The sequence below is a fragment of the Orycteropus afer genome, unplaced genomic scaffold (genome assembly GCF_000298275.1).
Source record: "Orycteropus afer afer isolate SDZICR_OR568_19922 unplaced genomic scaffold, OryAfe1.0 scaffold00004, whole genome shotgun sequence".
Lineage (NCBI taxonomy): Eukaryota > Metazoa > Chordata > Mammalia > Tubulidentata > Orycteropodidae > Orycteropus > Orycteropus afer.
The window spans coordinates 16,920,339-16,942,511 of NW_006921591.1; the positions used below are offsets into that span (position 1 = coordinate 16,920,339).

At 37.1% G+C, this 22,173-nt stretch overlaps 1 protein-coding gene across 1 annotated transcript in view; it reads left to right on the forward strand.

The window, feature by feature from the left end:
* EPB41L5 (erythrocyte membrane protein band 4.1 like 5) overlaps nucleotides 1-22,173 on the forward strand; it is a 334,801-nt gene that overhangs the window by 187,672 nt on the left and 124,956 nt on the right. The window contains exons 14-15 of the mRNA XM_042780516.1: nucleotides 5,731-5,773; nucleotides 6,172-6,287. Coding sequence (XP_042636450.1) covers nucleotides 5,731-5,773; nucleotides 6,172-6,287 — 159 coding nt within the window. The remainder of the gene's footprint in view (nucleotides 1-5,730; nucleotides 5,774-6,171; nucleotides 6,288-22,173) is intronic.

Genomic DNA, 22,173 nt, shown 5'->3' on the forward strand with positions numbered 1-22,173 from the left:
TGCCCAACCTTCCTTCCGAGGAGTGGCTGGTGGGTTTGAACCGCCAGCCTTCTGGTTAGCAGGCAAGTGTCTTAGCCACTATGCTACCAGAGCTCCTAAAGAATAATGTAGAATTTGCAAAACACTGTGTAACATCGATGAACTTGGAGGACATTACACCGAGTGAAATAAGTCAATCACAGAAAGACAAATATTGTATTAGTTCATTATTGTAAGACGTTAAGGAAAGATTTATATATGGAAGGAACTTTCTTTGTTGGTTACCAGCCGTGGGAGGGGAGGGAAGGGAACACTGCAAAAAAAAAAAAAGCATCGACCCATGTCACTTTAATTTTGTGTATTTCACTGTACATAAATTATATTTCAATAAAATGCATTAAAATAAAAAGACTTCTGAAGATATTTTTGTTTTAAGGTCTAAAGATTGTCTCAGATCAGTAGTTTCAGAGGCTCATCCAGCTTCTATGGATGGCTCCAGAAAGGCTAGAGTCAAAGAGAATTTGAAATTCTGTTCTGAATTTTCTTCCTTTTGAGTGTTCTATAGAATCTTTTATTAAAATGTTCAGTAATGATAGTCAGGAGCCATCCTCCTCTGCTCATGGCAAGGAGGCAGTTATTCATGGAGATTACCATCCACACATTCCAGTTCTTCCTCTTATTTTTTTGATTTCTGTTGCTCCAGGCAAATAGAGACCAATTGTTGTGCCATGGATGGCTCCTTGTAAGCTTTTAAAACTCCTCAGGCACTATGCAACCACTTAGATGGCAGAACAGAAGCACAAAACACATTAACTGGAATGTCCCTAAACCTCCAAACCAGGAAACTGCATTCCCTGAGCTTATTTGACTTTACATAAGCCGTTTTAGTAGCTATTTTTTTCTCCTCTCATTGTTCTGAATTTATCTGTCACATCTTTTGCCAATTCAGTTTTTTCTAGGTATACAACTTACTGATAGCAATTACAGTAATCAGCCGCCCTACCCTTAATCAGTGTGACTTTTCCTTCACTGTAAACTGTAAGTCAGTATTTCATAAGCAATAACTCCCTTGTTCTTCTTGTAACAACTAATACACTTTGTCTCTATACATTTGCCTTTTCTTGTGTTTCTGTATAACTGGGGGTATATAATATTTGTCTTTTTGTAACTGACTTAATCAGCATGTCTTCTAGCTCCATCCATATAGTAGCATGTATCGAGACTTAATGCACCTATTTGCTGAGTAGTAGTCCATTGTATGTATGTACCCGATTTTGTTTATCAATTCATCTGTTAATGGAAATTTAGGTTATTTCCACTTTTTGGCTATTGTGAATAGTGCTGCAATGAACACTGGTGTAAAAGTCTTTCTTTGAGTCTCTGCTTTCAAGTCTTTAGGGTATATATCTAGGAGTGGAATTGCTAGGTTATATGTTAGTTCTGTTTTTTAGTTTTTTGAGGAACTACCACACTGTTTTCCAGAATGCATTCCCACCAGCAGTGGTTAACAATTCTAGTTTCCTTACATCCTTGACAACATTTATTATTTTCTGTTTTTTAATTATAGCTATCCTAGGGGAGCTCTGGTAGCATAGTGCCTAAGGCACTTGACTGCTAACCAGAAGGCTATGTTTCAAACCCACCAGCCACTCCTTGGAAGGAAGGTTGGGCAATCTACTTCCATAGTGATACTGCTTGGAAACTCAAGGAGGGGTCACTGTGAGTCGATCAGACTTGACAGCATGTAACAACAACAACAAGTGGGAGTAAAATGGTATCTCATTGTGGTTTCAATTTGCATATCTCTGCTGGCTTATGATATTTAGTATCGCTTTATGTATCTAGTGGCCACTTGAATGTTCTCTTTGGTGAAATGTCCTATTAAGTCCTTTGCCCATCTTGTGATAATCTTTTTTGTTGTTAAGTTGACATAGTTTTATACATATTTTGCTCATTAGATTCTTACTGGGATGTCCCTAAACCTCCAAACCAAGGAACAACATTCTATGAGTTATTTGACTTTGGTTTCTGAAGATATTCTATTGGTAACTTGTCTTTTTCATTTTTTTGGTAAAGTCTTTTAATGAACATAAATTTTTCATTTTCATGAGGTCTCATTTATTTATTTTGCCCTTTGGTATTTGTATATTAGATAATACATTGTTGAAAACTAGGCCTGATAGTGTTGCCCCTGCGTTTTCTTCTAATAATTTTATGATTTTAATTTGCTCATATAGATCCTTAATCCATTTTTTTATGTTAGTTGTCAGTTGGACCCCAAGTATGCAGAGTAGAACTGCTCCCTTAATCCATTTTGAATTTGTTTTTGTGTATGATGTGAGGCATGGGTCCTATTTCATTTTTCTGCATGTGGAAATCTCATTTTCCCAACAACATTTATTAAAAAGACTTTTTCTGCCATTGAATGGACTTAGCGCCCTTGTCAAAAATAAGTTGACCACAGATGGTTGGTTTTATCTCTGGACTCTCGGTTGTGTTCCATTGTGTGTATGTAGTTGTGGTGGTTAAGTCCGTGTTTCAAGCTGGCTCAGCCTGGTTGAGTGGCTGGGCAGCTGAATGTGGTTATTTCCCATGATGAGATTGGTAATTAACTCCATAGTGGAATCTTGGAGCAGCTGAGTAGGTGTTTTGGGTATGTGGTCTGCTTCCTGTATATAAGAAGCAGCTTTGGGAATGGTCTCCAGCATATGGCACGTTTGGACCCTGTATGTAGTTGTGTTGTTGTTCAGCAGCCTGCCATGCTCTGCCGACCTTGGGACTTCCAGTAGACTTGAATTTAATGGCCTGCCGTGTGGTTTGGTAACATCGGGACTATGCCATTTTATTTGTCGACCTTGGGCTTGTTAGCCTCAGCAGCCATTAGCTACCTGACTGAAGAGATGCCTCTAGTTTCAGTGGGCTGGGAGCAAGAGGCAGAGCTGAAGCCCAAGGTCAAGGGGCTTTCACCTAGCCCCTAGAGCCTGGCACTAGGAACTTGGACTTCTAGGCTCTGAACTGAAAGAGGATAAACTTCTGTTTGTTAAGGCCATCCCATTTGTGGTATATTCTTGTCAGAGCAGCACTAGGTAAGCAGAACAGTAGTTATATCCTTGCCAAACTGTTTTGATTACAGTAGCTATACAATGGAAGCTCTGGTAGCATAGTGCCTGAGGGATTTGACTGCTAACTAGAAGGCTAACAGTTCAAACCTACAAGCCACTCCTCGGAAGGAAGATTGGACAATCTAGTTCCGTAGAGATACCACCACAGAAACCCAAGGAGGGGTCACTGTGAGTTGAATCGACTCAGTAGCAGTGAATTTGTTTTTTTGTTTTTTTTTCCAGCTGTATAATATATGTCCACATCAGGAAAAATTGAAGTCCTCCTACTTTGTTCTTTTCTTTCAACATTGCTTTAGCTATTCATGGCCTCTTTATATTTCATATAAATTTGGCAATTATTTTTCTATTTCTGTAAAGAAGACTGTTGGTATTTTGATCAGGATTGTATTGAAATCTATAGATCACTTTGGGGAGTATTGACATCTTAACAGTATTAAGTCTTCCAATCCATAAACATGGAGTATCTCATCATCATTGTTTTATAGTTTTCATTGTATAAATCTTTCATGTCCCTGGTTAAATTTATTACTAATTATTTTATTCTCTTAGATGCTATTATAAGTGGTATTCCTTCTTTAATTTCTCTTTCAAATTTCTTATTGCTGATTTTTAGAAACCCAAGTGATTGTTATTTTTGATCTTGTACCCTCCAATGCTGCTAAATTCCTCTATTAGCTCTAGAAGTATTCTTGTGGGCTTTTCAGGATTTTCTGTATACAGGATCATATAACCCATGAATAGAGATGTTTTACTTGTCTGGATATCTTTTATTTCTTTTTCTGGTCATATATTTCTGGCTAGTATTCTAATCCAGTATTCAATAGAAGTAGTTAGAATGGGCGTTCTTGTCTTGTTTCCAATTTCATTGAGAAAGCTGTTAGTCTTTCTCTGTTAAGTATGATGTTGCCTGTTGGCTTGTCATATATGCCCTGAATCATACTGAGGAATTTTCCTTCTTTTCCAATCTTTTTTAGGGTTTTCATTAAGAAAAGGTGTTGGATTTTATCCAATGCTTTTTCTATATCCATAGAGATGATCATGTGTTTTTTGCTTTTGTTCTAGTGATGTGGTATAGTATGTTGATTGATTTTCTAATGTTGAACCATCCCTGTATTCTTTGGATAAATCCCACTTGTTCATGGTGAATGACTTTTTTTAATATGCTGTTGGATTCTGTTTGCTCGAAGTTTGTATAGGACATTTCCATATATATTCATAAGAGATACTGGCCTGTAGTTTTCTTTTCTTGTGGTATCTTTGATTTGGGTATCAAGGTTATATGTGCTTCATAGAATGAATGGAATGAATTCTTTATCTTTTGGAAATATTTAAACACTTTTGTTGTCCATTTTTCTTTCAGTGTTTGATAGAATTACCCAGTGAAACCATCTGATGCAGAATTTTATTTTGTTGGGAGGTTTGTGGTCACTGAGTTGATACCTTGTTAGTGGTCTTTTGAGGCTTTTTATTTCTCCTTTTGTCAATTTAGATAGGTTATATGCTTCTAAGAATTTGTCCAGTTTTTGCCATACAGTTGTTCATATTATTCTGTCATAATGTTCTTTAATTCTGTTTGGTCTGTTGTGATATTCCTTCTTTTAATTTCTTATTTTGGTTATTTGCATCTTCTCTCTCTCTTTTTGTCAGACTAGCGAAAGGCTTATCAATTTTGTTCATCTTTTCAAAGATCCAACTTCTGATTTTATTGAGTCTCTGTATTGTTTTTATGTTTTTTTAATCTGATTTCTGCTGTTGTTATTTCTTTTTTCTGATAGGTTTAGGCTTAGTTTTCTCTTTCATGTTCCTGGAGTTGTCAAGTTAGGCAGTTGATTTGAGATCTTTTTCCTTTTTTCATGTAGGCATTTATTGATATAAATTTCCCTCTTAGTATTGCCTTTGCTGTATCTCATACAAGTTTTGGTATGATTTTCTTTCATTTTCATATGGCTCTAAAAATTTGTGATTTCTCTTTTTATTGTTTTCTTAACCCATTGGTAGTTTAATAGTTTAATTTCCATGTTTTTTCATATGTGTGTTTTCTTCTCCCCCTAGTTATTGATTTCTAGCTTTACTATGTTCTGCTTGGGGAAAATATTTTGTATGATTTCAGACTTTTAAAATTTATGAAGACTTATTTTGTGATCTCACATATGGTCTGTGTGTAATGGAGTAGAATGTATATTGTGCTGCTGTTGGTGGAGTGTTCTATATATGTCTGTTAAGTCTGGTGTGTTTAACGTGTCAATCAGATCTTTTGTTTCCTTTTTGATCTTCTTTCTAGATGATCTGTCCAATATTGAAAGTGGTGTGTTGAAGTCTCCAACTATTATGGTAGTGGTATCTATTTCTCCCTTCAATTCTATCAGTGTTTGCTTTATTTATTTAGGTGTTCCAATGTTGGGTGCATATATATTTATGATTGTTAAATCTTCTTGATAAACTCACTGTTTCATGGCTATATAATGCCCATCTTTATGTCTTCTAGCAGATTTTGCCTTACAGTCTAATTTGTCTCATACTAAGATTGCCAACTACCTCTCTTTTGGTTATTTGCAGGGAATATTTTGTGTGTATAATTTAAAATATGAATTTACATATCATTTTTCAAATGAATTTCCCCCCATTACAGTGTTCACAATAATGTTTCAACCCAGAGCGATAGCTCCCAACAGGTAAGACAATATCAAGTTTCAAAAACTAAAACTGTTAATTATGGCAAGCAATAATATTATTAATGGGATTTTCATTCTAGATTAATGGTGCTACCTTGGGCAAATTCTGTACATTTTCTTTTCCTTATCTATAAATTGGCTCAATAATGTTTACCCTCTGTTATTGTATTCCCTGAGATTATGTAAACATTTTTTGTCTCTGTAAATCCTGGAAAGTAAAGAAAAATATTAATATTCAGTTAAATTACTGTTTTCTAGATGGTTATAGAAAATTTAATTTTTTGCTTATATTGTCTTTGTTCATTGTGTAGATAGTATTGCATTTTGGTATTGTATTTATTGGTGAAGAGATCTTGTATATAGGCAAAATAGATGATTTTTACAATTTGTGTTTAAAGGCTTGGGGTGTCAGATCTGCTCTGCCTGTGATGCCTTCCTTATCCTGTGGTTCTGTGCTGGTGGAGGTAGAGAATCTTCCAAGGATTCCTGGAATGGAGCAACATGACAAGAAATGGTTTGTTAACCCCTTAAACCAAAATAAAATATTGCTTGCTTAATTGTATTCTCAATCCAGCCATAATATTAGACTTCTTTAAACATGATTGAAAGCAAATTATTCATATTTGTGAGTAGAAAAGAAACATATATTGAGCAGTCTTAGAGGAATGGGGATAAAAGGATGCGAATGAAGAAGGGATTAGGTGTGTCTAAATGAAGGATGTCAGACTGTTGTCTTTATTTTAATAAGCCTGATCTGGGAGTGATGCTTGGTTCTCTGTTGAAAAAGACTTCCTTGCTAGTCAGTAGAACCTTTTCTTGAGTGCATAAGGGGAAAATGTTCATTTTTTGTTACTCCATTAAGATGATGCTAGTACTTTGTATCTGCTTTCTTCATTAAAGACTGAAGATAAAACCAAAAAAGAAACATCATAATATTCCAGTAAAACAAAGCATGAAAACTCCATTTTTAGAGATTGAGAGATAATAATCTGATGACAGAGAAGATATTTATTTAGCTTTCTAGGGTCTTTTCTAGATTGAATGTAAGTACACAAATATGGATAGTTTGTGGCTCATTGGAGTTAATCAGTGGGGTTTACCCTTTCCTAAATAAATGTATGTGTCTTGGGGGGCTCCTTGGGAATTATTTGATTGAGTGGTCATATTACATACATCGTCTTTTCAAGTATTGTGTCTGTTTATAAAATGGATCTTGATAATTCTTAGGAATATTCTCTTACTCTTAATTTGTTGAGTAGCTAAAAATCTAATGAGTTTCTGTGGTGATCTCAAGGTTTTGGTTAGCTTTCTGTGCAACTAGTTTTCCTTCCTGGTGATGGGTCAACAGTGGTTGGTAATTATTTTCAGTCTCTGCTAAGTCATTTATATGTGCTATTATTTTGGCTTAATTTAAAGATGCTTTGCTCTTGATGGGTAACTATCACTGGGGGACATAATTTTACTTCATATCACTTCACTTACTAGTTTCTAAGATTAAGGGGTGTGTGTGTGTATGTGATTCCCCTTTCTACGTGAGAGTTTGGTGGAGGTACTTTGTGTGTACATGTGGTCACATGTTAAAGTGTAAACAGTGGGGCTTATAAATGCCCAGTTTTTCTCTCTCTCTCTTTTTTTAACCATTAAAAGGAATTTTTAAACCATTAAAAAGAGTTTTATCAGTTTCTTAATCAAAACACAGCTTTAATAAGCAACTCTGTTTTCTCTCCTTAATGTTAGCAACAAGTCCCACTGCAAGGAAAAATAGTAATCAGACTTCAACTATTAAAAAATTACCTAAATATACGTTTGCCTTTTATTTTAATATGGAATGAGAGTCTGACTAGTTTCATCCTATATTATAACACTAAAACCATTATTGACTTTTAAATATTTTTCAAGTTTAAAAGGTACATATTTAACTGTTTAATTTATTAGGCACTACTCAGTTTCTCTGATGCAACATTTAGAGAGTATTGAATCTGCTTGACTTTCAAGAAAAATGAAAAATTTGGAGCTGTGTGTCCTTTCTTTATGTGATTCTTCTGAGACTTCTTGGCTGAAATGGAGTAAAGCAGTGGTACTTAGCACCTAAAATGCTTCAGTGTATGTCAGTTGAGACATGGAACTGAATATAGAGCTGACATGTCTTGGAGCTAAAGTATTCCCCAGCCTTTACTTATACTACTTCTGCATTTCATTCTTTGTTTTTACATGTTTTAATTTTCATTGAGACTTTTAAAAGACTATAAAACAGTCCTCCTTTAGAAAGTGATAGGTTGACAAAATTTGGAAATATTCCCTAGGTTTTAAAACATTGGGCAGATTACTGGGCCATTATATTTCTAGCAAGTGACTTTTGCAGATAATCTTTAACCAGTTTCATCTAAACCTACTTCCTCCTCGGTTCTTCAGCTTTTTCTAGCTGGTGTCTTTTAAATGACACCAGTGTTTGAGTGAGTGATTTGGTATATTGATAACTAAAAATTATTCCGTATTTAAAGTATCACCTTTTTGAGAAATAATTAATGTATTTTAAATCCATAAACAATGAAAAAACAAAACTGAGTGTTTGGAAAATATTGGCATATATGAGGGAGAAAATGACCCTCATTTGATTTTTTAAATTTATAGAGATTCTAAATTGAAGATTGTGAGTTTTAGGAATTAGAACTTGTGAACAAAATCTATTTTATTTGAAGGAAAGAAGGAAAATGCTTTATTGTAAATTAATTTGTTCTGAAAAATCTTTAATTAGTTTCTTTTCAGTTTCCCTAAGGAAAAAAAGGTAAAGATTCATGTTTTGCTTTAGATAGTATTTAAAAATCTACCTTTGACATTTTTTGTATTAGGTGATTTTTAAAGAAAAGTTATATTAAATATCTACTGCCCTTTTTTTACCATCTCACAAAACCTTTATTTGCTGAACTTGGCAGATGTTTTCTTTCTACTAGAGGACTGATCAGTTCAAATCAGGGACCATGCATGCCTGCATGTTGCATTCTCTTAATTCTGAATGGCTGTTCTATAGCACTGTGTGTGATAGAAGATATCTAATATGCTTACTAAACTATTTCTTGGTAGAGGCTCATAATCTTATCACATCTGTGCCTGTTGAATTTCCTTTTAAAATCCTGTGAAATGTGATTACAGAAAGAACAGTGATTCACAATTATTAATTGGGAGCATACATATAAAATTACATGGTCTCTAAGAGTAGAATTTTTTAAAATATTTTTTCTGAATTTTGGTTTTTGGGTCTTAATTTAGTGAAATCATTGAATTTCGGGAACATTTTTCATAATTACTCTTTTCCATATGTGCCTTTATCCTTACGTAGAATTCTTTCAGATATTTGAATTAAATAGATTATGTACTTTTTCTTCTCATTAGAACCTCAGACACCTTCTTTGCCTTTCATTAATAGTAACAACATCAGGGACAGATAACAGTGTCTTGTTTTCTGTGAAATTTCTTCTTTAGTTAATTCACCTAACTTACTCTGAGATACAGAGATATATATACATATACATATATACATATACATATATATATGTATATATATGTATATATATGATCTCTAAATCACCTAATTTATTCTGATAACTCATATATTTCCATATTGACATTTTCCATTACATGTAACATTGTGAATTTTGCTCCCTTCCTTATTTTTGAATGTTATCATTGCATGGAGTAGATGTTGATAACTACTTACAGCAGTGCATGCTGATCGCATTGCCTTTCTCCTTTATGACCTCTTACACATCCATTTTCTCCTATTCCTATTTACTAACTGTGCTCCCTCCCACTCCCCAACCATCCAGGCTTTCTGCTGCCAGTGACTGCTGTCAACGTGGTGGAAACGAGTGGAACACAAGGGCCTTGCCCCCACCCCAGACCGCACATAGGAACTACACTGACTTTGTCCATGAGCACAATGTGAAGAATGCTGGAGTCCATCATGATGTTCAATTCCCTGGCCATTCAGCCATGGCTGAAATATGAGCTTTAAATCTAAATCTTTAGGCATTGGGACTCTTTGTCATGCAAGTTGATGGTGTACATTTTATAGTGTTTATAAGGTATTGATCACATTAGGAAAATTTGGGAGAAGATGTTTTATGCTGAGTCACTAGTTGTATAGTACTGTTTGTAATTAATTCTTTGAAAGGGAAAAGGATCTAAAGAAGCTGTATGCCTTCAGTGATAATGACAAATGAGTTTTTGTTGAGAAGCATATGTATATCATTGTAATTTTGGAAAGGTTTTTCGTGATTTCGTCATGTTAACTCATTACTCAGAGGATGTCTTAGGAGAAGTTGTGTCTGTGAATAACCTACCCATTATTACCCTACCCCATACCATGTGCCAAGTAGATGGACAGTCAAAGAATCAGACACACTAAAAGCACACTCAAAAGGAAGTATGTTCTGGCACAATGTGTCAGTCTTTGTGCCATTTTTATAGAACTTACTTTTATACCCTATTCTTAGTCTCTCTAAAGTTGACTCATGCCTTCATTACAGTGTCTTAAGATTTTGTAATTTTAATTTTAAAAACTTTCACTTTTTAATAAACAAAAGTATTGTTAAGTTTGCCAGAAGGTCTAAAAATCACATTAATAATGTGATTCATGTAGAGAGAGAAATCTACTGAATAGTGGTTCAAAATGGAAAATGTATTAACTTTTTTCATTTTTCTCTTTCATCTCATGGACCTAGCAGATTCTCCCAAGTTTGCAGCAGCCTCATAATTTGGCCTTATACAACCTTTAAAATTAAATTCAGAAGCCAAATATACTCATTTTAAAATGTACTGGATATGTATCCTATTTTTCATCCTTCGTGAACTTCAGTGTGTAATTACCTAAGCACTTTGGTTTTATTCATACAGGCAAATTAGCTGAAAAAAGTACCTTTCAGATGTAATGGGAAGTGATTTCTTCTCCTAAGAAAGCATTTCTTCAATTCTAAAATATTTTTCAAATTTTTGAACTATGTATGCATTTATTTGAGGATATTTTGTATTCTCAGGATTCATAATATTTCAAAATAATGAAGGTACATTAAACAACCTAACCCATTTAACCTATCCTGCTCACCTCAGAGGCCAGTCTTACCTCTCAAATTGCCTCTGCTAGACAAAAACAAAGATTTCAGAAGGGGTTACAACTAGACTGTTGGTTATAAATATAATACAGTTTTCCCATAGAAGATACAAGTAAGCAGACAGAGCTAAATGATATTTCAGAAATAAAATTTGTATGTAGGTTTCAATTTATGATTTTATTATAATCATATATAATAGTCCCCCCTTATCCCTGGGTGGTATCTACCAACACCCCCAGTGGATACCTGAAACTACTGGATAGTACTAAACCCTATATATATTATGTTTTTCCTATACATACATACCTGTAATAAAGTTTAATTTATAAATTAGGCACAGTAAGAGGTTAACAATATCTTAAAATAAAAGTTATTAAGTAAAATAAGGGTTACCTGAACACAAGCATTGCAATACCATGACAGTCGATTTGATAGATAACTAGGCTACATAGCCAGGTAGTGTGCACAGCATGGATGCACTGGACAGAGGGATGATTTACATCCAAGGCTGGAAGGAGTGGAATGGTGTGAGATTTCATCACTCTATTCAGAGTAACATCCATAAAAATGTGTTAATGGTTTATTTCTGGAATTTTCTGCTTAGTATTTAATGACCACAGTTGACTGGGTAACTGGCAATGTGGAAAGTGAAATTGCAGCTAATGGGGAACTACTGGATAAGAGTAGAGAGAAGGACTCTGAGAGTATTCTTTACCCATCCTCTGAATAGCAACAAATGCATATCCTAAATAGCCCATTTTCCTAATAAGCCCATCATTATTTTAAAATGGCCACTGATGTGTGGCTCTCATAGTTGTTTTAGACATTATATACCTCAGATTATAATTGGGAAGTATTGTCAATGGTGATTTTTTTTTTTTCCTGAAAAGAAAGGGATGGTTTGAAGTGTAACATTTTAAGCTTTGGCTTGTGCCATTCAAGAAAATATTTCATGGAGTGACATATGAATGAATGCCCTACTATTTCCATAGTAGAAACTAAGGGGTTGTGATTGTTCATAAAGCTTTCTGGGTCTTTTAGAAAGTCCTTCTAGTTTGACTTCTCTCACTTTACACTTCATCTTGAGATCTGGAGATGATACTACGCATATATGAGTGCCTCATATATGTCTTAGGAGGAGAATCTCTTAACTTAGAGAAGTATGGAAGGATTGTCATTGAACAGTAAGCTCTTCAATTTATATTGAAAGTTATTGCTGTTAGGTGCAGACAAGTCGTCTCCTTTGTACAACAGAATGAAATTCTGCATCAGCCCCATGATCCCTGCTAGGCCTGAGCCCATTGTTGCAGCCACTATATCAGTCCATTTTGTTGAGGGGCTTCCCCTTTTCCATTGACCCTCCAGTTTACCAGGCATGATATCCTTCTCCAAGGAATGAATGGTCCTTTCTGACAACATGACCAAAGGAGGTGAGAGGAAGTCTGCCCATTCTCGATTCCAAGGAGCAGTTCAGCTGTACTTCTTCCAAGACAGATTTGTTAGTTCTCTTAACAGTTCACAGTACTTTCAATATTCTTTGCCAACACCACAACTCAAAAGCATCAACTCTTCTTTGGTCTTCCTTATTCACTGTCCAGTTCACACATGCATAGGGAGCAATTGAAAAACTATGGTTTGGGTCAGGAGCACCTTAGTCTTCAAGGAGATATCTTTGCTCTTCAGCACTTGAAAGAGGTCCTTTGCAACAGATTTGCCTAGTGCAATATGTCTTCCTGATGTCTTGACTGCTGCTTCCATTGGTGTTGATAGTAAAACAGAGTAATATGAAGTCTTTGACAACTTCAACCTTTTCTTCGGTTATTGTGATGCTGATCCAGTTGTGAGGATTTTTGTTTTCTTTATATTGAGGTATAATCCATACTGCAGACTGTGGTCTTCAGCCTTCATCAGTAAGTGCTTCAAGTCATCCTCACTTTGAGCAAGCAAAGTTGTGTCATCAGCGTATCGCAGGTGGTGAATGATTCTTTCTCCAATCCTGATGCCACGTTCTTCATATAGTCCAGTTTCTCAGATTATTTGCTCAACATATAAATTGAACAAGTATGGTGAAAGAATACGACTCTGACACACTCCCTTCTTGATTTTAAACCACGCAGTTTCCCCTTGTTCTGTTCGAACGACAGCCTCCTGGTCTATGTATGTACAGATTCCTTGTTAGCACAATTAAGTGTTCTGGAATTCCCCTTCTTCTTAATGTTATCTATAATTTGTTATGATCCACACAATCAAATGCTTTTACATAGTCAATAAAACACAAGTAAACATCTTTCTGGTATTCTTTGCTTTGAGCCAGGATCCATCTGACATCAGCAGTGATATCCCTCGTTCCACGCCCTCTTCTGAATCTAGCTTGCATTTCTGGAAGTTCTCTGTCAATATACTGCAGCAACTGTATTTGAATTATTTTCAGTAAGATTTTTCTTGTGTATGATATTGCTTAATAATTTCCACATTCTGTGTCATCACCTTTTCTTTGGAATGGGTTCACATATAGATCTCTTCCAGTCAGTTGGCCAGGTAGCTGTCTTCCAAATTTCTTGACATAGCTGAGTGAGTGCCTCCAGCACGGTATCCGTTTGTTGAAACATCTCACTGTGTATTCTGTCAATTCCTGGAGCCTTGTTTTTCACCAATTCCTTCAGTGCAGTTTGGACTTCTTCCTTAAGTACCATTGGTTCTTGATCATGTGCCACCTCCTGAAATGGATGAACATCGATCAATTCTTTTTGGTACAGTGAGTCTGTGTATTCCTTCTATCTTCTTTTGCTGTTTCTTATATCCTTTAGTATATTGGTCATAGAATTTTTCAGTATTGCAAATTGAGGCTTACATTTTTTCTTCAGTTCTTTCAGCTTGAGAAATGCTGAGTGTGTTCTTCCCTTTTGTTTTTCTAACTCTAGGTCTTGCACATTTCATTATAATAATTGACTCTCTCTTCTCAAGCTGCTCTTTGCAATCTTCAGTTCATCTCTTTAATCTTGTCATTTCTTTCATTTGTTTGAGCTACTCACCATTCAAGGGCAAGTTTCAGAGTCTCTTCTGACATCCATTTTGGTCTTTTCTTCCTTTCCTGTCTTTTTAATGACCTTTTGCTTTTTTCATGTATGATGTTCTTGATGTCATCCCACAGTTCATCTAGTTTTCAGTCAGTGGTGTTCAGTGTATCAAATCTATTGTTTAGATGGTCTATAAATTCAGGAGGGATATATTCAACGTCATATTTTGGCTCTCGTGGACTTGTTTTAATTGTCTTGAACTTCAACTTGAACATGCATATGAGCAGTTGATGGTCTGTTCCACAGTCAGCTCCTAGTCTTGTCTTGGCTGGAGATACTGACCTTCTACATTGCCTCTTGCCACAAATACAGTCATTCGGATTTCTGTGTACTCTGTCTGGTGAAGTCTACGTGTATAGCCACCATTTGTATTATTGAAAAAGGTATTTGCTATGAATAAATTGTTGTTCTTAACAAAATTCTATCACAGGATCTCCAGCATTGTTTCTATCACCAAGGCCCTATTTTCCAACTGCCGGTGATTCTTCTTTGTTTCCAACTTTTGCATTCCAGTCACCACTGTATTCAACACATCTTAATTGCATTTAGGTCAATTGCAGACTAAAGAAGTTGGTAAAAATCTTCAGTTTCCTCATCTTTGGCTTTGGTGGTTGGTGTGTAAATTTGAATACTACTAGTGTTAACTGGCCTTCCTTGTAGGCATATGGATATTATCCTGTCACTGACAGCATTGTTCTTCAAGATAGATCTTGAAACATTCTTTTTTTTTCTCTCTCTCTTTTTTTTTTAATTGTGATTTGGGTGAAGATTTACAGAGCAAATTCACTTTCCATACAGTAGTTCACATACACTTTGTCTCATGACATTGACCACAATTTACTACAATGAAACAGCTCCTTTCCCACTTCCTCCCGATAATTACCTCTTCCCTGTGTCCATCCCGCTATGCATTCCTGCCCTCTGAGCTGTCTCCCAGTGCATAAGCAGCCCTTCTTTCTCCCATGATAGTTCTCTCCAAGGAGTGTATCTACCTCACGTAAGTGTTCAATTCATATGCCTGTCTTTTGTTTGGCTGGAAGCCACAGGTATGGGTTCAATTCCAGACCTGACGGGCAGCTAGGGCCCATAGTCTCAATGGTTCCACTAGGGTCTATCACACCAGCAAACCTGGTCCCCCCTCCCCATTTTTTTTTCTCCAAATGATTTTGAGTTTTGTCCACATTGTTCTCCCTCTCCTATCCATGGATTGTTCTCCCTCTCCTATCCAGGATCTCCTACATAGATCCCCTTCCAAGTGGTTGACAGTGGTAGCTGGGCACCATCTAGTTCTTTTGGTCTCATAGTCATATAGGCTGCAAATTGGGTGGTGTGCCAGTTGCTCGGACTGATTGTATCCATGAATTTTTGGTTTTCTTCATTCTTCTTTGCTCTGGACAGGGAGAGACCCATTGTTGTGTCTAGATGGCAACTTGCAAGCTTTTAAGATCCCAGTCTCTACTCGCCAAAGTAGGAGGTGGGACAATGTTTTGTGTAGTATGTTATGACAGTTGAGCTTGATGTCCCTGCAACTATGATCCCAAGCCCACAGATTCAACTACTCGGTCCCTCTGGGTAGCTGGCTGTGACCAAGCAGTGACTACCACCTTGCCTCTTGTCAGCTCTACTATACACCTGGGAATTCAGATCATACACATAAACTTATAGGACCATTGTCTGCCAACCCTATACATGTTCCTGGGTACATGCCTCGCTTCATAGACATACCTACTAGTTCCTGTCCACCCATCTGTCCACTCACCTATCCACATGTATACCCATGTTTGCCTTCATCGACAGCGTAGTACTGTATGTGCAAAAGGGTTCATCTTTGTTGTCTGTACCTCCCATGTACCTCTCTATGTCTTTCTTTTCCTCAATGCCACCATATTGATCACTCACATTTGGTACATTGCCCTTCTCTTCACCCAGATCAATACTTAATCTCTATCTAACAGTGTTCCGTACCCTCTTCTCCCACCCTGGTAACCAACAAAGAAAATTTCCTTCCATGGATAAACATTTCCTTGACTTTTACAATAACGACTAATACAATATTTGTTCTTTTGTGATTGACTTATTTCACTCAACATAATGTCCTCCAAGTTCATCCATGTTGTGCAGTGTTTTGCAGATTCTACATTATTCTTTAGTGTTGCATAGTATTCCATTTTGTGTATGTACCATAGTTTGGTTATCCATTTCTCAGTTGATGGACACCTAGGTTGTTTCCATCTTTTGGCTATTGTAAATAGTGCTGCGATGAACATGAGTGTGCATATGTCTGTTCTTGTCATGGCTCTCACTTCTTTAGGATATATGAAACATTCTTTGTGATGATGAATGTCATGCCATTCCTCTTTAATTTGTCATTCCCAGCATGGTTGATCATATGGTTGTCTGATTCAAAATGGCCAAAACTGATATGTTTCAGCTCACTAATGCCTAGGATATCAGTCTTTATGCATTCCATTTAGTTTTTGACAACTTCCAGTTTTCCTACATTCATACTTATGTATTCCATTTTCCAGTTATTAATGGAAATTTTTCGTCATGCCACATCAGCAAATGAAGTTGCAAAACTTTACTCTATCCACAACATTAAAGTGGGCTCTACTCTGAGGAGGCAGCTCTTTCCCAGTTGTATTTGGGTGCCTTCTGACCTGAGGGGCTCATCTTCTGGTACTGTATCACACAGTGTTTCAGAGCTATTCATAAAGTTTCTCAGTAACATATCAAACAGTGTTTCACTGTTATTCATAAGGTTTTCACTGGCCAATTCTTTGAGGAGTGGATGGCTTCTACCTTCTTATGAATCTGTCTTAATCTGGAATCTCCGCTGAAACCTGTCCACTGTGAGTAATGCTGTTGGCATTTGAAACACCAGTAGCATAGCCTCCAGCCTCACCACAACATGCAAGCTACCACAGTTCAACAAGCTGACAGACAAGTTTGTCTGCCTTAGTGGTTCCAAACTGCTCCGCTCCCATTTCCTGGCCTGCCCTATTGAAAGTTCTTGTTGTTATGTGCCATCGAGTTGGACCCGACTCATTCTAAGGAAGTAGATTGCCCAAACTTCCTTCCGAGGAGTGGCTGGTGGGTTTGATCTGCCAGCCTTTCTGGTTAGCAGTCAAGTGCCTTAGGCACTATGCTACCAGAGTTCCCCTATTGAAAGTAGTCACTTTTATGTTTATAATTGGAGTTAATCAAAACTGGTACATTTAAGTGATAGAAAAATCATAGTTTTTTTTTCTTTGAAAGCCTTGTTATAAAATAATTCATTTGCAAATTCTTAATAATACAAACTGGGTTAGAGGAGTGGAAGAGAAGGGAGGAAAGGGGGATTGATGGTAGTAGACGCAAATGTACTGTTTTTTGTAGAATTGTCCCAGTGCTTAGGGTTTTATATCAGATATTGTAACTAAACAATTTTTTCTTGCTATTGGCATTTTCAAGATGGAGAAATATGTTTGCAAAGCTATGAGGAATCAGCAGGTAACTCAACCTAAATTAAATCATGACCAATCTGTTTGTACTCTGCATTTTAATATGTCTAAAGTGCCACTGATCATAAACCTAGATTGTTATTGTTGCTGTAGAATCTGACTCATAGCAACCCTATGGGACAGAATAGAACTGACCTATAGTGTTTCACAAATGTAATGTTTATAGGAACAGACTCCCAAGTCTTTTCTCCCCAGAGCCGCTGGTGGGTTCGAACTGCTGACCTTCCAGTTATTAGCCTAGTGCTTACACATTGTATCACCATGCTTCCTTAAATCTTAGATTACTGATGATTAAGGGAAAAAAACCAAACCAAAACTATTGCCATTGAGTCCGTTCTGACTCAAACCAACCCTGTAGGACAGAGTAGAACTAACTTATAGGATTTTCAAGGCTATATCTTAACAAGAAAGAAAACTGCCACCTCTTTCTCCCAGGGAGTAGTTGGTGGCTTTGAACTGACAACCTGTGGTTAGCAGTCAGGTGCTAAACCACTATGCCACTAAACTAAAAAACTCTCTGCAATCAAGTCGTTTCCAACCATAGTGATCCCTCCTTGGGTTTCTCTGTGGAAGTAGATTGCCCAGTCTTCTTAGGAGTGACTGGTGGGTTTGAACTGCCAACCTTCTGGTTAGCAGTCAAGTGTATTAGATGCTATACCACCAGAGCTCCCTAGTGCTCCTAAGTCCTAGATTAGGGAAATTATATTGTCCAGAAGCCACATACTTGGTCACCGTCTTTCTGATCTTCTGGATTATGTTACTCAACACTGGTTTGGCTAATTTTATTAAACAGAGTTTTTATTTTAACATCTTTAATTTGTTTGTTTGTCTCATCTGCATCTTTATAGACAGAGAAACTTACAGAAATAGCAAAGCTAGTGACCTTTACACTTGGAAACATGACATTAAACTTGTTCATAAGATCATTGTTTTCTTTTTATGGAAAAAAAAAAAAAAGCTTCAAAGACATTTACAGATCTCTAAGTATAATCCAAAGAACTCTGGTGGTCCAGTGGTTAAGGCATTCAGTTCGTAACCAGAAGGTCAGCGATTTGAACCCACCAGCCACTCCACAGGAGAAAAATGAGGCATTCTGCTTCCAGAAAGATTTACTGCCTCGGAAACTCTCTGTTATACTGTGCCCTATAGCATCACTATGAGTTGGAATCGACTCTATGGTAATTGTGATCTAGTCTTCATAAACTTGGTAGAATTATAAAAACACTTGTATGTGAATTTATAGAAAAAAACGCTTGTATGTCCTATGTATATAATCTCTCTCTCTCTCTCTCTCTCACACACACACACACACACACACACACAATAAGGAGCTCTGGTGGCTTAGTGGATAAGGCCGGAAGGTTAGCGGTTCAAACCCACTAGCTGCTCCACGGAAGGAAGACGGGGCGATCTAATTCCATAAAGAGTCACAGCCTTGGAAACCTAATTGGGGTTGCTGAGTTGGGTAACAACTTGATGGCAGTGAGTTAGGTTTTGGTTATGTATATAAAGCATGTATATTTTGGAAAGCAACCTGGTATACAAACATTCTAATATATCATCAGTGCAATTCAGGCAATCTTTTTTGGTGTGGCTTTTTTTTATTTGAAGTGTTTACCCAAAATCATGTTGTTACTTATTGCTTGTGTATGTATCTGTAATTCTTAACATTGTCCAGGTAATAAAAGATGCCATGTGAATATGCCATGGTATAAAACTAGAGTGTCTTCTCAATGGAGGACAGAGAAGCAGCTTGTTTCATAGGATAAAACAGTTATTTGAACCATAATTAGAATAGCTTGTATTATTTACTAGACTTTTAGGCAAAATTGGATATCCACTTGCAGAGAATAAAAACAAGATCCATACCTCACACCATACACAAAAACAAACTCAAGATGGATCAAAGATTTAAATGTAAAACCCATTTTTTTAACTATTTTTTAAAATCCTAATAGATCCATCACAATAACCTTTGTTTTCTCCCAATTCAGGGTGTAGGCATAACTGGGGAACCTTAGTTCAGCCTGTGGTTGCAGAGCTGAGATTTTTATTCTCCCTCTACTTTTTTTTTTTTTTTTTAATCGTGATCTGGGTGAAAGTTTACAGAGCAAATTCACCTTCCATACAGCAGCTCACATTCACTTTGTCTCATGACATTGACTACAATTTCCCAGAATGCAACAGATCCCTTCCCACTTCCTCCCCATAGTTACTGCTTCTCTATGTCCTTTCCTCCTTGCACTCCTACCCCCTGAGCTGTCTCCCTGTGCTTACCCAGCCCTTCTATTCTCCCATGATTGTTCTCTCCAGTGAGTTTTTCTACCTAATATAAATGTTCACCTCATATGCCTGCCTTTTGTTTGCCTGGAAGCCACAAGAGTGGGTTGAATTCCAGACCTGACAGGTAGCTCGGGGCCATAGGCTTAGTGGTTCCACCAGGCTCTATCAGACCAGGAAACCTGGTCCCCCTTTCTTTTTTCAATGATTCTGAGTTTTGTTCCACATTGTTCTCCCACTCTGTCCAGGATCTCCTAGCTGGGGACCATCTAGTTCTTCTAGTCTTATAGTCATATAAGCTGAGGATCACTTGATGTACCAGTCGCTTGGACTAATTGTTTCCGTGCATCTTTGGTTTTCCTCATTCTTTGCTCTGGACGAGGAGAGACCCATTGTTGCATCTAGATGGCCGCTTGCACACTTCCATTTAAGTGTGGAATTCTGTGTCATTAATTACATTTACTATATGTGCAACTACCACATGTATTTAAAAAACTTGTTATTACCCCAAACAGAAACTCTATACCCATTAAGCAATGACTTCCCATTCCCTCTTCCCCCTCTAGTCCCTGGTAGCCTCTAATCTACTTCTATTTCTATCACTTTGGCTATTCTGGATGTTTTATGTAGGTGGAATCATTCAACACAATTTCCAGTACAGTGATACTGTACTGTTGTTGTTATGTGCCGTCGAGTCGGCCCCGACTCATAGCGACCCCTCCTTGGGTTTCCGAGGCAGTATCACTACGGAAGTAGGATTGCCCAACCTTCCTTCCGAGGAGTGGCTGGTGGGTTTGAACCGCCAGCCGTCTGGTTAGCAGGCAAGTGTCTTAGCCTCTATGCTACCAGAGCTGTACTAGCAGTGGTGAAATTGGGCATCTTTGCCTTGTTCCCAATTTTAAGGGGAAAGCTTTCAATCTTTAACCACTGAGTATAATCTTTGCTGTGGGTTTTCCATAAATGTGTTTATCATGTTGACAACATTCCCTTCTATTCCTAGTATTCTGAGTGTTTTTATCATGAAAAGGTGTTAGATTTTTGTCAGATTATTTTTCTGCATCCATTTCAATGATCATGTGGTTCCTTCCTGTATTTTAATATAACTTGTATTGTGTCATCAATTTTACCTTGCTGCCAGAATTGTGAAAATTTGCATGTAAGATGCTTTTATAAGAGGTGTAGACTATGCAGATAATTGTAGTGGGTAAACTTCTCTTTCTCTCTGTGCTTCTGTCTCCTGTGTAAAATATGATTTATCAGACAATTTGTAGATACTGTCATATGAATTTCAGTATGTTTTTCCTCAGCTCCCTTTTTTGCAGACCCATAAAAATTTTGTATTCTCTGTTTTGTAAGTTAAGTTAATTTTTAGGAGCTCTGGTAGCATAGTGCCTAAGGCACTTGCCTGCTAACCAGAAGGCTTGTGGTTCAAACTCACCAGCCACCCCTCGGAAGGAAGGTTGGGCAATCTTCTGTAGTGATAATGCCTCGGAAACTCAAGGAGGGGTCGCTGTGAGTCGTGGGCCGACTTGACGGCACATAACAACAACAACAACAAACTAATTTTTACTTCAGTCACTTGAAGTCATTGTGAGAATTGAGCCTTTCTTAGTTCACATTAATCATAGTGGTATAGATAGTAGGACAGTAAGCATGTCACTTTCAGCATAAAGTATGTTAAGTAACTCTTCCATTTTTTGACATTTCTGATGTAATGCATTCTAGGTGCTTTGACTCTTGGGTTGATGGGGAGAGACATGCATATTAGCTCTGGTAGCACAGTGCCTAAGGCACTTGACTGCTAACCAGAAGGTTGGCGATTCAAACCAATCAGCCACTCCTCGGAAGGAAGGTTGGGCAATCTACTTCCGTAGTGATACGGCCTCGGAAACCCAAGGAGGGGTTGCTGTGAGTCAGGTCTGACTCAGTGGCACACAACAACAACAGAATTAATGAAGTGAAGAGAAAATTTTAAAAGGTATCAATGAAAGGAAATAAAAATTCTTGGGCTCCTTTGTTGTTGGTGGTGTTGTTATGTGCCGTCGAGTCAAACCCGACTCATAGCGACCCCTCCTTGGGTTTCCGAGGCAGTATCACTACGGAAGTAGGATTGCCCAACCTTCCTTCCGAGGAGTGGCTGGTGGGTTTGAACCACCAGCCTTCTGGTTAGCAGTCAAGTGCTTTAGCCACTATGCTACCAGAGCTCCTTGGGCTCCTTTAGTGGTGCTTTTTTATTTATATACTGAGGCAGAAAAACAAGAATATTCTTGTTGTTCTTGAAGGAATTATTCTCACAGATTTTTATTATTAGATAATTACTTAAGTTTTTTGCTCCTAACAACAAACTATGGTATCAATTACAGCCAAGGAGGCTTGAATGGACTTTTTATATTTTGTTCCTGGCAACTCGCCAAAAATTAGTTATACTGGCA